Source organism: Oncorhynchus clarkii, chromosome 5 (genome assembly GCF_045791955.1).
Source record: "Oncorhynchus clarkii lewisi isolate Uvic-CL-2024 chromosome 5, UVic_Ocla_1.0, whole genome shotgun sequence".
In the NCBI taxonomy this organism is placed as follows: Eukaryota; Metazoa; Chordata; class Actinopteri; order Salmoniformes; family Salmonidae; genus Oncorhynchus; species Oncorhynchus clarkii.
The window spans coordinates 86,623,404-86,650,069 of NC_092151.1; the positions used below are offsets into that span (position 1 = coordinate 86,623,404).

A 26,666-nucleotide genomic window follows, 5' to 3' on the forward strand; every position below is an offset into this window, starting at 1 on the left:
TAGTAGGGTGGAGAGATGGAGAGAGGGTATAGTAGGATGGAGAGAGGGTATAGTAGGGTGGAGCGATTGAGAGAGGGTATAGTAGGGTGGAGCGATTGAGAGAGGGTATAGTAGGGTGGAGAGATGGAGAGAGGGTATAGTAGGATGGAGAGAGGGTTCAGTAGGATGGAGAGATGGTTCAGTAGGATGGAGAGATGGAGAGAGGGTTCAGTAGGATGGAGAGAGGGTATAGTAGGATGGAGAGAGGGTATAGTAGGGTGGAGAGATGGAGAGAGGGTATAGTAGGATGGAGAGAGGGTATAGTAGGGTGGAGAGATGGAGAGAGGGTATAGTAGGGTGGAGAGATGGAGAGAGGGTATAGTAGGATGGAGAGACGGAGAGAGGGTATAGTAGGATGGAGAGACAGAGAGAGGGTATAGTAGGATGGAGAGACGGAGAGAGGGTATAGTAGGATGGAGAGACGGAGAGAGGGTATAGTAGGATGGAGAGACAGAGAGGGTATAGTAGGATGGAGAGATGGAGAGAGGGTACAGTAGAATGGAGATGGAGAGAGGGTATAGTAGGATGGAGAGACGGAGAGAGGGTATATTAGGATGGAGAGACAGAGAGAGGGTATAGTAGGATGGAGAGACGGAGAGAGGGTATAGTAGGATGGAGAGACAGAGAGGGTATAGTAGGATGGAGAGACAGAGAGAGGGTATAGTAGGATGGAGAGACAGAGAGAGGGTATAGTAGGATGGAGAGACGGAGAGAGGGTATAGTAGGATGGAGAGATGGAGAGAGGGTACAGTAGGATGGAGAGATGGTATAGTAGGGTGGAGAGATGGAGAGAAGGTATAGTAGGATGGAGAGATGGAGAGAGGGTACAGTAGGATGGAGAGATGGAGAGAGGGTATAGTAGGGTGGAGAGATGGAAAGAGGGTATAGTAGGATGGAGAGATGGTATAGTAGGGTGGAGAGATGGAAAGAGGGTATAGTAGGATGGAGAGATGGTATAGTAGGGTGGAGAGATGGAGAGAGGGTATAGTAGGATGGAGAGACGGAGAGAGGGTATAGTAGGATGGAGAGACAGAGAGAGGGTATAGTAGGATGGAGAGACAGAGAGAGGGTATAGTAGGATGGAGAGATGGAGAGAGGGTATAGTAGGATGGAGAGACAGAGAGAGGGTATAGTAGGATGGAGAGACAGAGAGAGGGTATAGTAGGATGGAGAAAGGGTATAGTAGGATGGAGAGACGGAGAGAGGGTATAGTAGGATGGAGAGATGGAGAGAGGGTATAGTAGGATGGAGAGATGGAGAGAGGGTATAGTAGGATGGAGAGACAGAGAGAGGGTATAGTAGGATGGAGAGACAGAGAGAGGGTATAGTAGGATGGAGAAAGGGTATAGTGGGGTGGAGAGATGGAGAGAGGGTATAGTAGGATGGAGAGACAGAGAGAGGGTATAGTAGGGTGGAGAGATGGAGAGAGGGTATAGTAGGATGGAGAGGTGGAGAGAGGGTATAGTAGGATGGAGAGACAGAGAGAGGGTATAGTAGGATGGAGAGATGGAGAGAGGGTATAGTAGGATGGAGAGATGGAGAGAGGGTATAGTAGGATGGAGAGATGGAGAGAGGGTATAGTGGGGTGGAGAGATGGAGAGAGGGTATAGTAGGATGGAGAGATGGAGAGAGGGTATAGTAGGATGAGAGACAGAGAGAGGGTATAGTAGGATGGAGAGACGGAGAGAGGGTATAGTAGGATGGAGAGATGGAGAGAGGGTATAGTAGGATGGAGAGGTGGAGAGAGGGTATAGTAGGATGGAGAGACAGAGAGAGGGTATAGTAGGATGGAGAGATGGAGAGAGGGTATAGTAGGATGGAGAGATGGAGAGAGGGTATAGTGGGGTGGAGAGATGGAGAGAGGGTATAGTAGGATGGAGAGACGGAGAGAGGGTATAGTAGGATGGAGAGACAGAGAGAGGGTATAGTAGGATGGAGAGACAGAGAGAGGGTATAGTAGGATGGAGAGATGGAATAGTAGGATGGAGAGATGGAGAGAGGGTATAGTAGGATGGAGAGATGGAGAGAGGGTATAGTAGGATGGAGAGATGGAGAGAGGGTATAGTGGGGTGGAGAGATGGAGAGAGGGTATAGTAGGATGGAGAGATGGAGAGAGGGTATAGTAGGATGGAGAGATGGAGAGAGGGTATAGTAGGATGGAGAGATGGAGAGAGGGTATAGTGGGGTGGAGAGATGGAGAGAGGGTATAGTAGGATGGAGAGGTGGAGAGAGGGTATAGTAGGATGGAGAGACAGAGAGAGGGTATAGTAGGATGGAGAGATGGAATAGTAGGATGGAGAGATGGAGAGAGGGTATAGTAGGATGGAGAGATGGAGAGAGGGTATAGTGGGGTGGAGAGATGGAGAGAGGGTATAGTAGGATGGAGAGATGGAGAGAGGGTATAGTAGGATGGAGAGATGGAGAGAGGGTATAGTAGGATGGAGAGATGGAGAGAGGGTATAGTAGGATGGAGAGACAGAGAGAGGGTATAGTAGGATGGAGAGACGGAGAGAGGGTATAGTAGGATGGAGAGACGGAGAGAGGGTATAGTAGGATGGAGAGATGGAGAGAGGGTATAGTAGGATGGAGAGATGGAGAGAGGGTATAGTAGGATGGAGAGATGGAGAGAGGGTATAGTAGGATGGAGAGATGGAGAGAGGGTATAGTGGAGTGGAGAGATGGAGAGAGGGTATAGTAGGATGGAGAGATGGAGAGAGGGTATAGTAGGATGGAGAGATGGAATAGTAGGATGGAGAGATGGAGAGAGGGTATAGTAGGATGGAGAGATGGAGAGAGGGTATAGTAGGATGGAGAGATGGAGAGAGGGTATAGTGGGGTGGAGAGATGGAGAGAGGGTATAGTAGGATGGAGAGATGGAGAGAGGGTATAGTAGGATGGAGAGATGGAGAGAGGGTATAGTAGGATGGAGAGATGGAGAGAGGGTATAGTAGGATGGAGAGATGGAGAGAGGGTATAGTAGGATGGAGAGATGGAGAGAGGGTATAGTAGGATGGAGAGACAGAGAGAGGGTATAGTAGGATGGAGAGACGGAGAGAGGGTATAGTAGGATGGAGAGATGGAGAGAGGGTATAGTAGGATGGAGAGATGGAGAGAGGGTATAGTAGGATGGAGAGAGGGTATAGTAGGATGGAGAGATGGTATAGTAGGATGGAGAGATGGAGAGAGGGTATAGTAGGATGGAGAGATGGAGAGAGGGTATAGTAGGATGGAGAGAGGGTATAGTAGGATGGAGAGAGGGTATAGTAGGATGGAGAGATGGAGAGAGGGTATAGTAGGATGGAGAGATGGAGAGAGGGTATAGTAGGATGGAGAGATGGAGAGAGGGTATAGTAGGATGGAGAGATGGAGAGAGGGTATAGTAGGATGGAGAGATGGTATAGTAGGATGGAGAGACAGAGAGAGGGTATAGTAGGATAGAGAGGTGGAGAGAGGGTATAGTAGGATGGAGAGGTGGAGAGAGGGTATAGTGGGGTGGAGAGATGGAGAGAGGGTATAGTAGGATGGAGAGAGGGTATAGTAGGATGGAGAGACAGAGAGAGGGTATAGTAGGATGGAGAGATGGAGAGAGGGTATATTAGGATGGAGAGATGGAGAGAGGGTATAGTGGGGTGGAGAGATGGAGAGAGGGTATAGTAGGATGGAGAGATGGAGAGAGGGTATAGTAGGATGGAGAGATGGAGAGAGGGTATAGTAGGATGGAGAGATGGAGAGAGGGTATAGTAGGATGGAGAGATGGAGAGAGGGTATAGTAGGATGGAGAGATGGAGAGAGGGTATAGTAGGATGGAGAGACGGAGAGAGGGTATAGTCGGATGGAGAGACGGAGAGAGGGTATGGTAGGATGGAGAGAGGGTATAGTAGAATGGAGAGATGGAGAGAGGGTATAGTAGGATGGAGAGATGGAGAGAGGGTATAGTAGGATGGAGAGATGGTATAGTAGGATGGAGAGACAGAGAGAGGGTATAGTAGGATGGAGAGGTGGAGAGAGGGTATAGTAGGATGGAGAGGTGGAGAGAGGGTATATTAGGATGGAGAGACAGAGAGAGGGTATAGTAGGATGGAGAGGTGGAATAGTAGGATGGAGAGGTGGAGAGAGGGTATAGTAGGATGGAGAGAGGGTATAGTAGGATGGAGAGACAGAGAGAGGGTATAGTAGGATGGAGAGGTGGAATAGTAGGATGGAGAGGTGGAGAGAGGGTATAGTAGGATGGAGAGGTGGAATAGTAGGATGGAGAGGTGGAGAGAGGGTATATATAGTAGGATGGAGAGGTGGAATAGTAGGATGGAGAGGTGGAGAGAGGGTATAGTAGGATGGAGAGAGGGTATAGTAGGATGGAGAGACAGAGAGAGGGTATAGTAGGATGGAGAGGTGGAATAGTAGGATGGAGAGGTGGAGAGAGGGTATAGTAGGATGGAGAGGTGGAATAGTAGGATGGAGAGATGGAGAGAGGGTATAGTAGGATGGAGAGACAGAGAGAGGGTATAGTAGGATGGAGAGATGGAGAGAGGGTATAGTAGGATGGAGAGACAGAGAGAGGGTATAGTAGGATGGAGAGACGGAGAGAGGGTATAGTAGGATGGAGAGATGGAGAGAGGGTATAGTAGGATGGAGAGACGGAGAGAGGGTATAGTAGGATGGAGAGATGGAGAGAGGGTTCAGTAGGATGGAGAGGTGGAATAGTAGGATGGAGAGGTGGAGAGAGGGTATAGTAGGATGGAGAGACGGAGAGAGGGTATAGTAGGATGGAGAGACAGAGAGAGGGTATAGTAGGATGGAGAGGTGGAATAGTAGGATGGAGAGGTGGAGAGAGGGTATAGTAGGATGGAGAGACGGAGAGAGGGTATAGTAGGATGGAGAGACAGAGAGAGGGTATAGTAGGATGGAGAGGTGGAATAGTAGGATGGAGAGGTGGAGAGAGGGTATAGTAGGATGGAGAGGTGGAATAGTAGGATGGAGAGAGGGTATAGTAGGATGGAGAGATGGAGAGAGGGTATAGTAGGATGGAGAGATGGAGAGAGGGTATAGTAGGATGGAGAGATGGAGAGAGGGTATAGTAGGATGGAGAGATGGAGAGAGGGTATAGTAGGATGGAGAGATGGTATAGTAGGATGGAGAGACAGAGAGAGGGTATAGTAGGATAGAGAGGTGGAGAGAGGGTATAGTAGGATGGAGAGGTGGAGAGAGGGTATAGTGGGGTGGAGAGATGGAGAGAGGGTATAGTAGGATGGAGAGAGGGTATAGTAGGATGGAGAGACAGAGAGAGGGTATAGTAGGATGGAGAGATGGAGAGAGGGTATATTAGGATGGAGAGATGGAGAGAGGGTATAGTGGGGTGGAGAGATGGAGAGAGGGTATAGTAGGATGGAGAGATGGAGAGAGGGTATAGTAGGATGGAGAGATGGAGAGAGGGTATAGTAGGATGGAGAGATGGAGAGAGGGTATAGTAGGATGGAGAGATGGAGAGAGGGTATAGTAGGATGGAGAGATGGAGAGAGGGTATAGTAGGATGGAGAGACGGAGAGAGGGTATAGTCGGATGGAGAGACGGAGAGAGGGTATGGTAGGATGGAGAGAGGGTATAGTAGGATGGAGAGATGGAGAGAGGGTATAGTAGGATGGAGAGATGGAGAGAGGGTATAGTAGGATGGAGAGATGGTATAGTAGGATGGAGAGACAGAGAGAGGGTATAGTAGGATGGAGAGGTGGAGAGAGGGTATAGTAGGATGGAGAGGTGGAGAGAGGGTATATTAGGATGGAGAGACAGAGAGAGGGTATAGTAGGATGGAGAGGTGGAATAGTAGGATGGAGAGGTGGAGAGAGGGTATAGTAGGATGGAGAGGTGGAATAGTAGGATGGAGAGGTGGAGAGAGGGTATATATAGTAGGATGGAGAGGTGGAATAGTAGGATGGAGAGGTGGAGAGAGGGTATAGTAGGATGGAGAGAGGGTATAGTAGGATGGAGAGACAGAGAGAGGGTATAGTAGGATGGAGAGGTGGAATAGTAGGATGGAGAGGTGGAGAGAGGGTATAGTAGGATGGAGAGGTGGAATAGTAGGATGGAGAGATGGAGAGAGGGTATAGTAGGATGGAGAGACAGAGAGAGGGTATAGTAGGATGGAGAGATGGAGAGAGGGTATAGTAGGATGGAGAGACAGAGAGAGGGTATAGTAGGATGGAGAGACGGAGAGAGGGTATAGTAGGATGGAGAGATGGAGAGAGGGTATAGTAGGATGGAGAGACGGAGAGAGGGTATAGTAGGATGGAGAGATGGAGAGAGGGTTCAGTAGGATGGAGAGGTGGAATAGTAGGATGGAGAGGTGGAGAGAGGGTATAGTAGGATGGAGAGACGGAGAGAGGGTATGGTAGGATGGAGAGAGGGTATAGTAGAATGGAGAGATGGAGAGAGGGTATAGTAGGATGGAGAGATGGAGAGAGGGTATAGTAGGATGGAGAGATGGTATAGTAGGATGGAGAGACAGAGAGAGGGTATAGTAGGATGGAGAGGTGGAGAGAGGGTATAGTAGGATGGAGATATTCATATGTTCATATTTGTATGAACATAAGATTCAACAACTGAGACATAAACTGAACAAGTTCCACAGACATGTGACTAACAGAAATGGAATAATTTATCCCTGAACAAAGGGGGGGTCAAAATAAAAAAATAGCAGTCAGTATGATGCAGATGAGCAGGGACCCTGGGCATCTTTCTTTTGGTGTTTTTCCAAAGTCAGTAGAAAGGCCTCTTTAGTGTCCTAAGTTTTCATAACTGTGACCTTAATTGCCTACCGTCTGTAAGCTGTTAGTGTCTTAACGACGTTCCACAGGTGCATGTTCATTAATGGTTTATGGTTAATTGAACAAGCATGGGAAACAGTGTTTAAACCCTTTACAATGAAGATCTGTGAAGACGTTTGGATTTTTATGAATTAATTTGAAAGACAGGGTCCTGAAAAAGGGACGTTTTTTTTTGTTGATGAGTTTAGATTGATTTCATTAAATTATGAGACATACGATGAGATGTCATACATGTAATCAGAAGCTCCTATTACCATGAAAATTGCTAAAAGAAAAAATAGCAATAGAATAACTAGTCACTTTAATAATGTTCAAATAATGCTTGACTCATCTCATATGTATATACTGTATTTTAGTCAATGCCACTCTGACATTGCTCAATCTAATATTTATATATTTCTTAGTTCCATTATTATAATATTAGATGTGTGTTTATTGTTGTGAATCGTTTTTAGATACTACTGCACTGTTGGAGCTAGCAACACAAGCATTTCGTTACACCCGCTATAACATCTGCTAAATATGTGTATGTGACCAATAAAAAATGTATTTGATTTGAGAATAAATAATTCTGTAATTTAAAATTGAACACCCAATGTAAGCTACTACCCCTTTAAGAGCTAGAATATATGTTGTGATTTTCACCAAATAGGTTGTCTTCTCACACTATTCAAACCCCACGATCAATAAACAGCTGATGTAGCTCTATTAGCCTACCTTTGGCATGTTCACACTGCACAACAAATTAAACAAACTGTTTAAACTGAGTTCACAAATAATATCTCAAAGGGACCAAGTGTGAAAACACCATAATATCATGACATATTGGTTCACTTCTCTCAGTCCGAACCAGTTATATTAAGGTTTTCTGAGGGTTTAAAAGCTCATGTCTCAGCTCAAACCAATAACTTCACTAACATATGCACACACCCGAGCCAGCTCCCAGAGGTTAGAAGTATGTTTGATGAAAGCAACTTTTATTTTATCAGGTGGTGATGTAGAATTCATGAGGCAGTAACTAAGTGTTACTGATGAAGAGCAGAATAGCTGAATTACCTGCCAGCTCTGTGGTGGGAACATCCAGCTACTGCTAATACAACTACAAAACCTACAGTGGCTTCAGAAAGGATTCAAACCCCTTGAATTTTCCCACATTTTGTTGTTTAACATCCTGAATATAAAATGGATTCAATTTAGATGTTGTGTCACTGGCCTACACACAACACCCCATCATTTCTTGAAGAACATTTTCAAAATTAATACAACATGTAAACCTGAAATGTCTTTAGTCAATACGCATTCCCTTTGTTATAGCAAGACTAAATAAGTTCAGAGTCAACATGTGTTTAAGAAATGACATAATAAGTTGCATGGGTTCATTATGTGTTCAATAATAGTGGTTAACATGATTTCTAAATGACTACCCCATCTCTGTACCCCCCTCAATCGAGTAGTACATTTCAAGCAGAGATTCAACCACAAAGACCAAGGACGTTTCTCAATGCCTCGCAAAGAAGGGCACTGATTGGTAGATGTGTAAAAATAAAAGCAGATGCTGAATATTTCTTCCTGCCTGGTGAAGTTATTAATTAGGCTTTGAATCCCACTCCTGACACACGTTTTGGGCCGGCAGGTAGCCAAGTGGTTAGAGCGTTGGGCCAGTAACTGAAAGGTTGCTGGATCGAATTCCTGAGCTGTCGTTCTGCCCCTGAGGAAGGCAGTTAACCCACTGTTCCCCGGTAGGCCGTCATTGTAAATAAGAATTTGTTCTTAACTGACTTACCTAGTTAAATAAAGGTTAAATATTTTTTTTAAATGTGTATTAATACACACAGTCACTACAAAGATACAGGTGTCCTAACTCAGTTGCCAGAGAGGAAGAAACCTACTCAGGAATTTCACCATGAAGCCAATGGTGATTTTTAAACAGTTATAAAGTGTAATGGTTGTGATATGACAAAACTGAGGATAGATCAACAACATTGACCTAAATGACAGAGAGAAAAGAAGGAAGCCCGTAAAGAATGAAAAAATACGTCAAAACATGTATTCTGTTTGCAACAATACTTTCACACGCTCTCAGGGAACTCATGTGCACAGTTTGCACCAGGTAACAAGAGGGTATCATTGCGACCTAAACCCGCCTTTATCCCTAAGGTTCTTAACCCATCTGAAATCAAATCAAATTTTATTACTCACATGAGCCGAATATAACAGGTGTCGATCTTACCGTGAAATGCTTACTTACAAGCCCTTAAACCAACAAAGCAGTTCAAGAAATAGAGTTAAGAAAATATTTAATAAATAAACTAAAGTTTAAAAAAATTAAAAGAAGTAACACAAGATAATTACATAACAATAATGAGGCTATATACAGGGGGTACCGGTACAGAGTCAATGTGCTGGGGTACAGGTTAGTCGAGGTCATTTGTAAAGTGACTATGCATAGATAATAAACAGTGAGTAGCAGCAGTGGGGGGGGGATTGAAGCTGTTAAGGAGCCTTTTGTCCTAGACTTGGCACTCCGGTACCACTTGAGGGGCCCCAGTGTAAAGGATCAGTGTGGCAGATGTGTTGTTACCTACCAATACCACCTGGGGGCGGCCCTTCAGGAAGTCCAGGATCCAGTTGCAGAGGGAAGTGTTTAGTCCCAGGATCCTTAGCTTAGTGATCTTTGAGGGCACTATGGTGTTGAATGCTGAGCTGTAGTCAATGAACAGCATTCTCACATAGGTGTTCCTTTTTCTATAGGTGGGAAAGGGCACGGTGAAGTGCAACTGAGATTGTGTCATCTGTGGAGCTGTTGGGGCGGTATGCAAATTGGAGTGGGTCTAGGGTTTCTGGGATAATGGTGTTGATGTGATCCATGACCAGCCTTTCAAAGCACTTCATGGCTACCAACGTGAGTGCTACAGGGTGGTAAATCATTTGGGCATGCAGGTTACCTTCGCTTTCTTGGGCAAAGAGACTATGGTGGTCTGATTGAAACATGTAAGTATAACTGACTCGGTCAGGGAGCGCTTGAAACAGTGAAGACACATGCCAGTTGGTCCACGCATGCTATGAGTACACGTCCTGGTAATCCGTCTGGCCCCGTGGCTTTGTGAATGTTGACCTGTTTAAAGGTCTTGCTCACATCGGCTACGGAGAGCGCGATGACACAGTCGTCCAGAACAGCTGGTGCTCTCATGCATGCTTCAGTGTTGCTTGCCTCGAAGTGAGCATAAAAGGCATTTAGCTCGTCTGGTAGGATGCGTCTTCCCCTTGAGCTGACAGCTTTTTATCCCTCGTCGTTTTCCGTACTGGAACATCAATATGTTGTGCCCAGTACCTAGTATCTACATGGACAGGACTAAGGGGTTTTAATGTAATCAGTTGTTTTTTTCCTGAACCAAACCTCACACAGGAAGAGAGCTCATTAAACACCTTTAAATGCTGAACATTGGCAATGGCATTTCATTTTCTCGCTGTACCGAAACCGAACCGTGACCACAAAATCGCAATATGTACCGAACCGTGGGTTTGGTGAACCGTTACAACCCTAGACACACACACACCATATGTACCATACACAACATGGCAGCTTATTCTTCAAAGCAGCACCACATGCTAAGCCCATACTGCAGAGCCTGCATATTAACAGATGGTAGGAGACTTATCAAACACAAAGCTTTTCATGAGGGAATACTTCCAGTAGCCTAGCTGCTTACTTTGTGGTGCATACCAATAACACACACTGGCCACAGAGCACACACACACTGGCCACAGAGCACACACACACTGGCCACAGAGCACACACACTGGCCACAGAGCATAGACACACAGGCCACAGAGCACAGAGACACAGGCCACAGAGCACAGAGACACAGGCCACAGAGCACACACACACACACACTGGCCACAGAACGCACACACACTGGCCACAGAGCACACACACTGGCCACAGAGAACACACACTGGCCACAGAGAACACACACACACACACACACACACACACACACACACACACACACACACACACACACACACAGGCCACAGAGCACATAGACACACCCACACAGCACGCACACACACACACACACTCACTCACACAAAACAGAGAAGAGAGATTTGAATGTTAAATGTCAATGATAATTTTCTCATTTGAGTGATTGCTGGCTCTAATCGTCTTACCAAACAGTTTCATGTGAGGCCAGCTGGGGGTTCGGCAGGCAGGCGGAGCTAAACAACATAATTACAGTCAGCCGATGTGATGTGCCAATTAACACGAGAACGCAGCAATTATGCAGACACCCGTTAGCAGGGAGTCCACAGAGAGAGAGAGAGACCAGAAACACCATCACTGCTAGCAGGAAGTCAACAGACAGGGAGAGAGACCAGAAACACCATCACTGCTCGCAGGAAGTCAACAGACAGGGAGAGAGACCAGAAACACCATCACTGCTAGCAGGAAGTCAACAGACAGAGAGAGAGACCAGAAACATCATCACTGCTAGCAGGAAGTCAGACAGAGAGAGACCAGAAACACCATCACTGCTAGCAGGAAGTCAACAGACAGGGAGAGAGACCAGAAACACCATCACTGCTAGCAGGAAGTCAACAGACAGAGAGAGAGACCAGAAACATCATCACTGCTAGCAGGAAGTCAGACAGAGAGAGACCAGAAACACCATCACTGCTAGCAGGAAGTCAACAGACAGAGAGAGAGACCAGAAACATCATCAATAGTACTGATGCATGTCAGATAGAGTCTTTCCACAATTTTACAGACAGGGTGCAAAAGGGTCTCCTTTGGGGTAGGGGGCCACAGAGTTAGACAGGGGGGCGGCGTACTGCCTATACAATGGTAAGGGAGATTGATTTAGAGACGTCTAGCCTGCAGAATGGGTGAATGGCCACAGCTCTCTCTAGCCACAGGGAGACAGACAGAAGAGTATCGACAGCAGCCTCATCACACTCTTTATCCACCTGCAACTGACTGACTAAACAAGCCCTGCTTTCTCTGTGAACGGAAAAGACTGAGGGATAGTGATTGCTCCTTTTCTTCTGGGTCCATTCAGAAGCACGTCTATGATTGGTCTGGCTAGCGTAGCGTAGCGTCATAGGTGCACAGTGATCGGTCTGGCTAGCGTAGCGTAGCGTCATAGGTGCACAGTGATCGGTCTGGCTAGCGTAGCGTCATAGGTGCACAGTGATCGGTCTGGCTAGCGTAGCATAGCGTCATAGGTGCACAGTGATCGGTCTGGCTAGCGTAGCATAGCGTCATAGGAGCACAGTGGGGGATCTGAGCATTGATCTGTACAGTATAGATTGACCACACACAGAGCACAGTGGGAGGGATGTGGCTGGCATATCTAGTCCTCTACAGCCTTCATCAGGTATTGAGACTGTTCAAATACCTCGCAAGAATACAGAATGATGAGGAAGAGGGGGATGAAGAGGACATAATAATCAATCCCAAATGTTCCGTCATCAGGAGGAAAACGAGGGATGTTCAAACAGACAATGGAACACTGCTACACATTATCATGGTAAAGCATCCAGAATACAATAACAGGCTGGCTAAGCACACACACACACACACACACACACACACACACATTAGGAGGGACGGATGGACAGTCTGACAAAGACAGGTGGCCTGGACACAGGGAGGCTCCCTCCCTCCCCCATCTCTCCCTCTCCATTAAGTCAGATGAATAATTCAACCTCCCTCATCTGCTCCCAGAGAGGAAGAAAGGAGGAGATAAGGAGAGAGGGATAGAAAGAGAGTGGTTTAGAAGAGAGGGCGAGAAAGAGAGAGAAAGTGGTTTAGAAGAGAGGGCGAGAAAGAGAGTGGTTTAGAAGAGAGAGGGAGAGAGAGAAAGAGAGAGTGGTTTAGAAGGGAGAGAAAGAGACAGAGTGGTTTAGAAGAGAGAGGGAGAGAAAGAGAGAGTGGTTTAGAAGAGAGAGGGAGAGAGAGAAAGAGAGAGTGGTTTAGAAGAGAGAGGGAGAGAGAGAAAGAGAGAGTGGTTTAGAAGAAAGAGGGAGAGAAAGAGAGAGAGAGTGGTTTAGAAGAGAGAGGGAGAGAAAGAGAGAGAGTGGTTTAGAAGAGAGAGAACTCCATGGTGATATTTAGAAGGCAGATCTGACTGGGTCTGAACAGTGTTCCAGAACACTCTCTCACACATCCCCATCTTTCAAGCTGCTCTTCAGAGCTGACCCGGTGCAACAACACAGTACACAGTGTGACAGCCTCCCAGTTGACTCATCTAACAGCACTCAGAGACACACACACACACACAGCCAGGCCAGGTGTCCCAGTCACACAACAGCTATCTGTCAACACACTAAACATGGCACTTGGTTTTTGGGCTGTGATAACATCACAGCTGTAATCTACTATATCATATAACTCCATGCAAGACAGCTCAATCACTAGGTCCTACATGCACCCCCAGACACACACACACCCATACAGGGTCTAGGTTAAGGTCATTAGGACTAGCAGAGATATCCTGTAATGATGCAGGGTCTAGGTTAAGGTTGTTAAGACTAGCAGAGATATCCTGTAATGATACAGGGTCTAGATTAAGGTTGTTAAGACTAGCAGAGATATCCTGTAATGATGCAGGGTCTAGGTTAAGGTTGTTAAGACTAACAGAGATATCCTGTAATGATACAAGGTCTAGGTTAAGGTCATTATGACTAGCAGAGATATCCTGTAAGGATGCAGGGTCTAGATTAAGGTTGTTAAGACTATCAGAGATATCCTGTAATGATGCAGGGTCTAGAATAAGGTTGTTAAGACTATCAGAGATATCCTGTAATGATACAGGGTCTAGGTTAAGGTCATTAGGACTAGCAGAGATATCCTGTAATGATGCAGGGACTAGGTTAAGGTCATTAGGACTAGCAGAGATATCCTGTAATGATACAGGGTCTAGGTTAAGGTCATTAGGACTAGCAGAGATATCCTGTAATGATGCAGGGACTAGGTTAAGGTCATTAGGACTAGCAGAGATATCCTGTAATGATACAGGGTCTAGGTTAAGGTCATTAGGACTAGCAGAGATATCCTGTAATGATGCAGGGACTAGGTTAAGGTCATTAGGACTAGCAGAGATATCCTGTAATGATACAGGGTCTAGGTTAAGGTCATTAGGACTAGCAGAGATATCCTGTAAGGATGCAGGGTCTAGATTAAGATTGTTAAGACTATCAGAGATATCCTGTAATGATGCCGGGTCTAGATTAAGGTTGTTAAGACTATCAGAGATATCCTGTAATGATACAGGGTCTAGATTAAGGTTGTTAAGACTATCAGAGATATCCTGTAATGATGCAGGGTCTAGGTTAAGGTCATTAGGACTAGCAGAGATATCCTGTAATGATGCAGGGACTAGGTTAAGGTCATTAGGACTAGCAGAGATATCCTGTAATGATACAGGGTCTAGGTTAAGGTCATTAGGACTAGCAGAGATATCCTGTAAGGATGCAGGGACTAGATTAAGGTTGTTAAGACTATCAGAGATATCCTGTAATGATGCAGGGTCTATATTAAGGTTGTTAAGACTATCAGAGATATCCTGTAATGATGCAGGGTCTAGATTAAGGTTGTTAAGACTATCAGAGATATCCTGTAATGATACAGGGTCTAGATTAAGGTTGTTAAGACTATCAGAGATATCCTGTAATGATACAGGGTTATGTACTGTGGAATTACCATCACATACAGGGCCATGTCACCCTGTTAAGAGTTTCACTCACACACACAGCGGCAGCAGCAGAGCTGACAGGACGGATAAGGGAACTAGCAGTGAGCAAACAGCTGTGTAGCTGGCTCAAACAAAATCAAACACACACACAGACACACGTACACACACACACACACACACACACACACACACACACACACACAGAAATCAAATCAGTCTATCTAGATAAGAGAATGAAAAATGTCTGTCTGTCTGTCTGTCTGTCTGTCTGTCTGTCTGTCTGTGTGTGTCTGTGTGTGCGCCCATCCACCTGTGTTTGAGTCGACATCATAGTCCAGCAGAGCCACTGGGCGTTTGTATCATCCATAGTGTCTAGCTGCTCCAGCAGTTCAGCACACTGTTGCTATGCAAGAGTTACCTCCTCCCTCTCTGTCTCTCTCTCTCTCTCTCTCTCAGCCTCTCAATTCAATTCAAGGGGCTTTATTAGCATGGGAAACATACGTTAACATTGCCAAAACGTGAAATAACATAAAAAGTGAAATAAACACTTTGTCTGTCCGTCCGTCCGTCTCTCTCTGTTTGTCTTTCTGTCTGTTGACTGTAGAGAAACAGAGATCAAGTGTGTCTGTGTGTCTGTCTGTGTGTCTGTTGACTGTAGAGAAACAGAGATCAAGTATGTCTGTGTGTCTGTTGACTGTAGAGAAACAGAGATCAAGTGTGTCTGTGTGTCTGTTGACTGTAGAGAAACTGAGATCAAGTGTGTCTGTGTGTCTGTTGACTGTAGAGAAACTGAGATCAAGTGTGTCTGTGTGTCTGTTGACTGTAGAGAAACTGAGATCAAGTGTGTCTGTGTGTCTGTTGACTGTAGAGAAACTGAGATCAAGTGTGTCTGTGTGTCTGTTGACTGTAGAGAAACTGAGATCAAGTGTGTCTGTGTGTCTGTTGACTGTAGAGAAACTGAGATCAACTGTGTCTGTGTGTCTGTTGACTGTAGAGAAACTGAGATCAAGTGTGTCTGTGTGTGATAAAGAGCACCATTCTTAACAGAATGAGAAGATTGCTGCTTCAAACTGGCTACTAAGGCTCTGTCTACTCTGTCTGAAAGAAGCATCTACATTCACAGAGAGAAAGGGAGAGAGGGAGAGAGCAAGAGATAGAAAGAGGGGGAGAAGGAGAGAGAGATGGAGAGAGATGGAAAGAGAAAGAAAGAGAGAGAGACAAAGAGAGAGAGAGAGCAATAGAATTGAGCTAAATGTGCACAAAATTGTCAGATCAAACCTCAGACCTTTCCATCACAACTCAAATGCGTCAGTGACATTCTGAAATCTCACACATACACAGACTAACACGCAGACACACACCAGCAGCAACAACATATAACCTATTATCACTCACAAGACAGGCACATCTAGTTACCTGTCCAGCACAAAACACCCCAGAGAGTGAGAGGGAGAGTAAGAGGAGAGAAGAGGAGACGAACAGAGAGGAAAGGAGAAGAAAACAAAGCGAGAGAAAGAAGGAAAAGGAGAGAGATCACAGATTCACACAGAGAAAGCAGAGGGATGTAAAAACAGACAGAGAACTACCTCTTGGATCGGCACAGCATGCTTCTCTCAGGCACGGAAAAATTGGAGAGCACAGTCCAGAAAGAGTCAGACATGGTCCTGAAGCTCCACACACATGGTTGTCACTCACCCACACACAGACAGACTGGGTGCCGCGAGCCAGCCTCTAAACACACACGTACGTACGCCAGCTACCGGCAGCAGCCAGCCAGGCAGCTTGGACAGACGGAGGAGAGGATACCTATTGCTGCCTCCTAAACTAAAGCTAATGCAGCTGCTGGTCTCAACCTGTCGCGCTAGCTAACTCTGCTGCTGGTCTCAACCTGTCGCGCTAGCTAACGTTGCTGCTGGTCTCAACCTGTCGCGATAGCTAACGTTGCTGCTGGTCTCAACCTGTCGCGCTAGCTAACTCTGCTGCTGGTCTCAACCTGCCGCGCCAGCTAACTCTGCTGCTGGTCTCAACCTGCCGCGCCAGCTAACTCTGCTGCTGGTCTCAACCTGCCGCGTCAGCTAACTCTGCTGCTGGTCTCAACCTGTCGCGCTAGCTAACTCTGCTGCTGGTCTCAACCTGTCGCGCTAGCTAACGTTGCTGCTGGTCTCAACCTGTCGCGCCAGCTAACTCTGCTGCTGGTCTCAACTTGTCGCGCTAGCTAACTCTGCTGCTGGTCTCAACCTGTCGCGCTAGCTAATGCTGCTGCTGGTCTCAACCTGCGGCGCCAGCTAACTCTGCTGCTGGTCTCAACCTGCGGCGCCAGCTAACTCTGCTGCTGGTCTCAACCTGCGGCGCCAGCTAACTCTGCTGCTGGTCTCAACTTGTCGCGCTAGCTAACTCTGCTGCTGGTCTCAACCTGTCATGCTAGCTAACTCTGCTGCTGGTCTCAACCTGTCAGGCTAGCTAACTCTGCTGCTGGTCTCAACCTGTCAGGCTAGCTAACTCTGCTGCTGGTCTCAACCTGTCAGGCTAGCTAACTCTGCTGCTGGTCTCAACCTGTCAGGCTAGCTAACTGCTAGTCTGAGCAACCTCATAGTGTGCTCTCCTTCTCCTCTCAATGTTTCTCCTGCCTCTGCCTGACAGTACCCCCCCCCCCCCCCCCCCCTGTCTCATTTAACTCTAACTCTCCTTCTCTCTCTCCCGCCAGGCTCAGTGACCAGCCTCCCTCCAGCTCAGTGGCCCTTTGGCTCAGTGGCCTCTCTCTCTTTGTGGATCACATTTAAAGTCCAGCCTGCCGTAAACACCTATTGACTCTACCACCAGGGCTTTTCTGCACCATCTACGACCATATGGGAGGTGAGTGTGTTAGTGTGTGTGTGTGTGTTAGTGTGTCTGTGTGTCAGTGTGTAAGGATTAGGAAGCCCAAGAAGGATACTCATACTCATCATCAATACAGAACAGAATGGCGCTAAAAGGTTTTAGGGGTGAAATAGGGCATTTTCACAAATTAAATTCAGGAACCCTGGTTTTGTTTCCTGGAGCATCTGTGAGAATTCTACAAAATACGTTTTGCTAACGCAAGACCTGAAAGTAAACATTTTAGGTTGCGATATCTGAGACACGCGTTCTACATGACGTTAGCGAGCTAGCTCGTTTACAACGGGAAAAAAGTTACATACGCGTGCTGATGCTAGGCAGATACACCGTTTATGCCGTATATCGGGGTATTTGAAAAATATATAATTTGGGTTGGTGTCACTGCGTGCTACACCACTGCTTATAACTAAGACATGTAAAATGTATTAAATAAATCATATCCAGCTCAGGACTCCAGCTTTACATTTGGTTTGCTAAATTGCTAGCTAAGTGGCTAGATGTCAAGACATTCTGGCCTGAGTGCCAGTCTCTTTAGTTAACATTCCACTCCTTGCCACTGCTTGTCATTGCCAAAGAGACTGGCCTTTCTGCCATCTTCAAATATGAACATTCAATCATTAAATGAGCTCGAGGAGAACAGAATAGTTGATTTTGATTCGATAACCCTCCCAGCTACCTTCCAATCACAACGATTATCCAAATATTGGAACTCTATCACTTTCTCCACAGAACACCTTGATATGCGGTCAAAAGTTGCTAGCTCACTTCTAAATTCTCAAACTAAATACATACTGCAATTCCAATTGCAAAACCTCTTTGCTTTGAGCCTCAAATACAACAACTTGCTTTGCCTACATCTTAATGTTTGTTTTTGACTGTTATAATTGTAATTCTGTTTTCGAGGCTCCACATGGAATGTATAGAATATATTCATGTTATTTCCAACAACCAATGAGCAACTCCGCCATAAATCCAGCTGCATATTGAACGTTGAGATTGCCGAAAGGCCAGTCTATTTGGCAATGACATGGATGGCAAGGAGTGAAATGTTAGTTAAAGACTGGTAACCCAGACTAGAGACATTTTAATCCTCTCCTGGATCGAGATCCTTGTTGGCTAAATTGTAGCGCCCCTTGTGTGCACTTCCAGTAATACCGTACAGCCCGGTATGGTAAAGATCGGAGTGCCAACCGCTCCAGAATCCGGATCATACAAAGAATATGTGAAAGTGCCCTCAGACACGGAAGCCTTTATTTCAACTTGTACTGAGATGCCACCATTTAACAACAACAACAGTTCCGTCAGCCATCCTGAATGACAGAGATACAGTGACAGAAAAATAGACAAGAGACAGCTAGGGACAAGACAGCCTATGCCATCACTAAATGTCAGAGGTCAAATCAAGGTCATAGTGTATCTGATGACCTCTTCTGCACATCACAATGGACATGAATTCCTCTGTGTTCAGTACCATAGATGGATTACCTCTCTCTCTCACACTACTGGAGCGTGTTAGCACAGTCCTAGTTGTCTTTTCAGCTTTGCCTGTATGTCTCCCTCTACCCTGAGCCCACCTAGGGGTTGTTGCGGTCAAGACATTTTGTTAGCTGGTGATGGACTGTTAATTAACATAAACACATTTAGCATCTCCTGGCTTCCACACATACAAGCCACTGATGCAGACCTTTGGAACATCTACAGTCTAATAAATCCAGCCGAAGCACCTCCCACTCACATGGCTCTCAGTCACGTGATCAGGTTGTTCTCACAGGCTACAAGTGAAGACAAACATATCCGGGATGCAACTGTTCGCGTCATCCAATTCCAAGGTGCATATTGAAGCTTTCTCAGGTTGGATGGGGAGCGTCCAGCCAAGACAACGCAGGAGTGACTTTGGGACGAGTGTCTGAATGTCCTTGAGTGGCCCAGCTAGAGCCCAGACTTGATCAAACTCGACCCGATCTGATCAAACATCTCTGGAAAGAACTGAAAATGTCTGTGTAGCAACGCTCCCCATCCAGCCTGACAGAGCTTGAGAGGATCTGTAGAGAAGAATGGGAGAAACTCCCCAAATACAGGTGTGCCAAGCTTGTATACCCAAGAAGACTCGAGGCTGTAATTGCTGCCAAAGGTACTTCGTAAAGGGTCTGAATACATATGTAAATGCAATATTATTTGTTAATTATTTTTATAAATTAGAAAACATTTATAAAAACCTGTTTTTGCTTTGTCATGTGCGTAGATTGATGAGGGAAAAAAAATACAATTTCATAAATTTTAGAATAAGGCAAAAACCTAACAAAATGTCAAAAAAGTAACTTTCCGAAGGCACTGCATATGTGTGTGTTAGAGGTAGACCGATTACGATTTTTCAACGCCGATACCGATTATTGGAGGGCCAAAAAAGCCGATACCGATTAAGCGGCCGATTTAAAATGTAAAAAAAAAATGTATTTGTAATAATGACAACAATACTGAATTAACACTTATTTTAACTTAATATAATACATCAATAAAATCAATTTAGTCTCAAGTAAATAATGAAACATGTTAAATTTGGTTTAAATAGTGCAAAAACCAAGTGTTGGAGAAGAACGTAAAAGTGCAATATGTGCTATGTAAGAAAGCTAATGTTTCAGTTCCTTGCTCAGAACACGAGAACATATGAAAGCTGGTGGTTCCTTTTAACATGAGTCTTCAATATTTTTAATCTTAAATTGTTTCACTCTTTATGTGATGCCCACTGCAGAGACCACCGGAAGAAGAATGATCACTGAATTATCACAGTGCATTATTGTAATGTTTGTTTATGTGTCAATTAACTGCCAATTTGACACACAAAAAAATGCATTCATTCATTCGGTAGCTTAGGCTACTTTTATTCTGGTAAAAAACACAATTTTAACAGCACATTTGATAGGAATAACCTAGTAAATTACATGGGTTGTCACTCAACTCATAAAGCCTAATATTGCAGAAGAAAGTTTACAAACATTTGAATGCTGAAGGTGACTCACAGATGTGCCAGATCAGTAATAGGCCTACGACTTGCTGTTCAGCCCTCGAAGATGCGCAAAGGGCACAGTTTGACTACTGACATGGTCTGGGGTTGTTCAGCAATATAACTTGTAGATCAATGACTGTCAACATAATTACATGCTTAGTTCCACACTGAAGGAGAGGATGCAGTTGGGGTATTTCTGGAAGGTAGAAAGAAAGTCATTTGAAAGTAATAGTGAACAAACTATTCGTAGTGTCTGAATCCATTTTCTGACTGACGCTTGTTACATTTGGGTCGGTTTGGGGTCCTGCAAACCAATGCAGTCATATCTTTAACATTTGAACGGAGGAACGATACATATTGTTACATCACAATTTACTGTACTGTACTGATGATACCTTTTACGAGAGGGCTTTTATCATCGGAGTGCTATTATTTAGTTCCTTTGAGTGTGAAGGGGAGGTATTTACACTTAACACAGACACACACACACTTTAAAAGGGACTGTTAACTTATTTGGGGTAATGGGGCAGTATTTCACGTCCGGATGAACAGTGTTCCCAGAGTAAACTGCCTGCTACTCAGGCCCAGATGCTAGGATATGCACATTATTAGTAGATTTGGATAGAACACACTCTATGGCAGGCAAAAACCTGAGAAAAAAATCCAACCAGGAAGTGGGAAATCTGAGGTTTGTAGGTTTCAAGTCTTAGCCTATCCAATATACAGTGTCTGTGGGGTCATATCGCACTTCCTAAGGCTTCCACTAGATGTCAACAGTCTTTAGAACCGGGTCATACACACATGCCTTAAGGGTACTGTTAATCTCTGAGTTAAGGAACCAGGTGTCATAAACACATGCCTTAAGGGTACTGTTAATCTCTGAGTTAAGGAACCAGGTGTCATACACACATGCCTTAAGGGTACTGTTAATCTCTGAGTTAAGGAACCAGGTGTCATACACACATGCCTTAAGGGTACTGTTAATCTCTGAGTTAAGGAACCGGGTGTCATAAACACAGCCATCCAGTCTTACCTCCAGAGGAAAGGGTTTCCCCCCTGGTGGACGGGGGCTGACAGGGGGCCCTCAGCGTGGGCAGAGGAGGAGTGGAGGAGGAGGGAGGGCTGGGAGGAGGAGGAGTGGATGGAGCGAGGGAGGGAGGTGGGGGAGAGCAGGTGCTGCAGGAGACTGCTGTTGCCATGGCAGCGGTGCTGAGCGGCCGGCCAGATTCTACGGGTCGACGCGGACGAACGGGAGGAAGGAAAGAGGGAAGGTCGTCTGATAAACAACACTAACAAATATACTACTGGCTTAAATCCTTGAAGCCATCATCAAAATACCCCCCCCCCCCCGCCCATACTAAGGAAGCTGTGGTGAGGGGCAGTGGAGCCCCCTCACACTCCCCAGTGCCAGCTCTCTGTTGGCAGGCTGGGTAGAGAGGGGCCATATGGGTCTGGTCTAAACAGGCTTGGACCCCCTTGTGATTGGCCAGAATGGGTGACAATATGACCCTGGCAGCAATCTGTCTCTGACTGGGCAGTGACCTGGTATTCACACCAAACCCCCCTTAACCTCTCCCCGTTCTTTTCTTCCTCTCTTTCCCTTCACCACTCCTCCCGGTTTTCCGTTATGCCTGAGTGCTCATGTGTGTTTCCATGGCTGTGTGTGCGTGTGTGATGTGTACTGCATGTTTGAGGGGTGTAAGCGGACACTGCCTGGCCCTGTCAATCACTCTACTCTCAGACCTACAGCTCCACAACACACACAGGGAGGGAATCACACAAACATACCATAAGGGCAGTTAACCCTTTGTGGTCAGTGTGTGTGTCTTACTGGATATGCAGGTCAGGAGCTCCTGGCCTCTCCTTCCTCCTCTTCATCATGTTTCCAACGGCAATGGTAAAGCAAGGGGCCGGCTCGAGGAGTCAGTGCTGCTCCAGTGAACTCTGCCACCTTTCCATCAAAGCCATGCTGGCCAATGAGCTGACAGCTCACTTCCTCTCAAAACAACAACACTGCAAAACAGACACAGCCCTTACGGACTACTCATTCATAACACACAATGAGAAGAACAGTGTGTGTGAGTAACAAAATCCCAAATCAAGTTGCTCTTTAGGCTAGTGTCAGACTGGTCAGTACATAGACAGGTTAGCCAGGTATCTAGGCTAGTGTCAGACTGGTCAGTACATAGACAGATATGCCAGGTATCTAGGCTAGTGTCAGACTGGTCAGTACATAGACAGGTATGCCAGGTATCTAGGCTAGTGTCAGACTGGTCAGTACATAGACAGGTATGCCAGGTATCTAGGCTAGTGTCAGACTGGTCAGTACATAGACAGGTATGCCAGGTATCTAGTCTAGTGTCAGACTGGTCAGTACATAGACAGGTATGCCAGGTATCTAGGCTAGTGTCAGACTGGTCAGTACATAGACAGGTATGCCAGGTATCTAGGCTAGTGTCAGACTGGTCAGTACATAGACAGGTATGCCAGGTATCTAGGCTAGTGTCAGACTGGTCAGTACATAGACAGGTATGCCAGGTATCTAGGCTAGTGTCAGACTGGTCAGTACATAGATAGGTATGCCAGGTATCTAGGCTAGTGTCAGACTGGTCAGTACATAGACAGATATGCCAGGTATCTAGGCTAGTGTCAGACTGGTCAGTACATAGACAGGTATGCCAGGTATCTAGGCTAGTGTCAGACTGGTTAGTACATAGATAGGTATGCCAGGTATCTAGGCTAGTGTCAGACTGGTCAGTACATAGATAGGTATGCCAGGTATCTAGGCTAGTGTCAGACTGGTCAGTACATAGACAGATATGCCAGGTATCTAGGCTAGTGTCAGACTGGTCAGTACATAGACAGGTATGCCAGGTATCTAGGCTAGTGTCAGACTGGTCAGTACATAGACAGGTATGCCAGGTATCTAGGCTAGTGTCAGACTGGTCAGTACATAGATAGGTATGCCAGGTATCTAGGCTACAGTGTCCTCAGTGTTCTGTTCTCATCTAATACTGGCAAAGCAGGGCTTTACAGCTGAACACTGATGAGTCACACACACCATGTCTCTACCTGACCCAGTTATAACAACATCAAACCACTCACTTCCCTGTCTTACAAACACACACTGGCACATACAACCACAGTCACACACACAAACACCAAAACACAAGCACAGTGAGCAGAGTCAGCAGCTTTCTAGAAGGTTCCTCAAGTCCCATGGGTCAGACCAGAAACCCAACAGGGTTACTGTCCCCCACTATCCTGGTTCGCTGACCACTCCACTGACAGGGTCACAGGTCACGTATAGGTTAGCATTGGTTCAAATAGCCGTCACATAAATCCTCCACAGGCACCAGGGTTTGGGAGAGCTTCTCTGAGTATCTCCGGGCTAAGATCTCTGATCCTGGGGAAGGCTTGTCAGTTAGTCGCTCGGTTCAGAGGAGTGTCCTTGCGGTCTGGCTGACTGCTCTTTCTAACAGTCTGACAGGAGTGTCCAAAGGGAGAACTTGGCCATGGTGACTGCCTTTTCAGCCAGCCAGCCAGCCAGCCAGCGCGAGAGAGAGAGAGAGCGAGAGAGAGAGAGAGAGGCTGTCGCCTGAGCTACCATCACTCCCACACACACACACTGTGAGCAGCAGAGTAGAGAGAGAGAGAAGTCCAGAATACAGTGACACACAGCACTACTACGCCCAGCTGACAGCAAGGCACAGGGCATTCTCATGATATCACAAGACCCTGAGGGAGGTGCAGCTGTCACCCGTAGCCTGACCCTGCCTTATCCTGGCTAGCCCTACCCTCCCTCCCTCCCCCTCTCTCTACACCTCATCCCTGTCTTACCCTGCCTTATCCTGGCTAGCCCTCCCCTCCCTCCCCCTCTCTCTACACCTCATCCCTGTCTTACCCTGCCTTATCCTGGCTAGCCCTCCCCTCCCTCCCCCTCTCTCTACACCTCATCCCTGTCTTACCCTGCCTTATCCTGGCTAGCCTCCCTCCCTCCCTACACCTCATACCTGTCTTACCCTGCCTTATCCTGGCTAGCCTTACCCTGCCTTATCCTGGCTAGCCATACCCTCCCTCCCCCTCTCCCTACACCTCACCCCTGTCTTACCCTGCCTTATCCTGGCTAGCCTTACCCTGCCTTATCCTGGCTAGCCTTACCCTCCCTCCCCCTCATCACTGTCTTACCCTGCCTAGCACTCCCTCCACCTCATCCCTGTCTTACCCTGCCATATCCTGGCTAGCCTCCCTCCCTCCCTACACCTCACCCCTGTCTTACCCTGCCTTATCCTGGCTAGCCATACCATCCCTCCCCCTCATCACTGTCTTACCCTGCCTAGCACTCCCTCCACCTCATCCCTGTCTTACCCTGCCATATCCTGGCTAGCCTCCCTCCCTCCCTACAACTCATACCTGTCTTACCCTGCCTTATCCTGGCTAGCCTTACCCTGCCTTATCCTGGCTAGCCATACCCTCCCTCCCCCTCTCCCTACACCTCACCCCTGTCTTACCCTGCCTTATCCTGGCTAGCCTTACCCTGCCTTATCCTGGCTAGCCTTACCCTCCCTCCCCCTCTCTCTACACCTCACCCCTGTCTTACCCTGCCTTATCCTGGCTAGCCATACCATCCCTCCCCCTCATCACTGTCTTACCCTGCCTAGCACTCCCTCCACCTCATCCGTCTTACCCTGCCTTATCCTATCTAGCCCTCCCCCCTCTCTCTACACCTTATACCTGTCTTACCCTGCCTTATCCTGGCTAGCCTTACCCTCCCTTCCCCTCTCTCTACACCTCATGCCTGTCTTACCGTGCCTTATCCTGGCTATCCTTACCCTCCCTTCTCCTCTCTCTACACCTCATCCTGTTCTTACCCTGCCTTATCCTGGCTAGCCCTCCCTCCCACCTCCTCTCTCCACACCTCATCTATGTCTTACCCTGCCTTATCTTGGCTAGCCTCCCTCCCCACCCCCTCTCTACACCTCATCCCTGTCTTACCCTTTCTAGCCCTCCCTCCCTCCCCCTCTCTACACCTCATCCCTGTCTTACCCTGCCTTGTCCTGGCTAGTCCTCCCTCCCCCTCTACACATCATCCCTGTCTTACCCTGGCTAGCTATTCTTCCCTCCCCCCTCTTCTCTCTCCCTACCACTCATCCTCCTGTTCTCTCCTGTCCCCATTCTCTGTCTTGGGAATCAGAGGTACATCCCTGGCGAGGGAGCCTGTCTACGTGTGGGTTAAATGCAGCTCACATGCAGTGATGGCAGGGACAATGGATCTGAATCTATCAGACTACAGTAGAGGCTTTGGTTACAACTAGCGTAGCGCTGTAGCATCACTAGGCTAATCCCACCTGATTAGTGGACTGACGTACGACCACACGGCTACAGGACATGAGACTGTCATTACCCAGACTAATCTACTATAACAGTCTAGGACCTGTTCCATAAGGCCATCAGCAGAGGTAGTTAACTGTTACAGTACACACAGTACACTCCAATACAGGGTTAGGTTCTGATTAGGTTAGACTGTGGTTAGAGAATAGAGAGCAGATACAGTAGTACAACTGTGGGTATAAACGGGAGGATGATGTGTGTGTGTGTGTGTGTGTGTGTGTGTGTGTGAGAGAGAGAGAGTAAACGAGAGAGAGAGCGAGAGAGAGAGCGAGAGAGAGAGCGAGAGAGGACACGAATGAAGTGAAACTATCATAACGTCACACGCAAACACACACACACACATATACACACACGAACCACCCCGCAGCACCCAACTGAGAGGAAATAAAGACAGACTTTCACAAGGCAGGCCTGTCTTCAAAAGACACTCTTGGGTACTAGAGATAAAATAAACAACTTTTGTGTTGAGTTTTGGGGTCAGTTTTCAGACGGAGCCCGTGAATGGCTGGCTGGCTGGCGGGCGGGCTGGCGGGCTGGCGGGCGGGCGGGCGGGCACCAGAGTTCTAAATAGACCAGCAGCATGGATCCAGTGAGGGATACTGAGCTGTTCAAGGAAGAGAGAGGGTGATGCATCCTAATGACCTTTCACCTTTACCCTTTACCCAGTGTCAGTCAAGCCTTCGAGACGGACAGAACACACTCTGTGACAGCTCAACCACACACACACACACACACAGGCTAAAGTAACACTACCTACAGTTGAAGTCAGAAGTTTACATACACCTAAGCCAAATACATTTAAACTCAGTTTTTCACAATTCCTGACATTTAATCCTAGTAAAA

General features: G+C 46.7%; 1 protein-coding gene across 13 annotated transcripts in view; it reads right to left on the reverse strand.

The window, feature by feature from the left end:
• The window catches only part of LOC139409498 (microtubule-associated serine/threonine-protein kinase 2-like), a 284,013-nt gene that overhangs the window by 72,698 nt on the left and 184,649 nt on the right, over positions 1-26,666 (reverse strand). For 2 of the 13 annotated variants that reach the window (XM_071154746.1, XM_071154744.1), the window contains exon 1: positions 22,264-23,096. The exons of 8 other annotated variants lie outside the window; for them this stretch is intronic. In XM_071154746.1, coding sequence (XP_071010847.1) covers positions 22,264-22,313 — 50 coding nt within the window. In that variant the 5' untranslated portion in view covers positions 22,314-23,096. Of the gene's footprint in view, positions 1-21,465; positions 21,661-22,263; positions 23,097-23,594; positions 24,112-26,666 lie in introns of those variants that run through there. 3 more of the 13 variants (XM_071154741.1, XM_071154740.1, XM_071154742.1) reach the window with 3 other exon arrangements.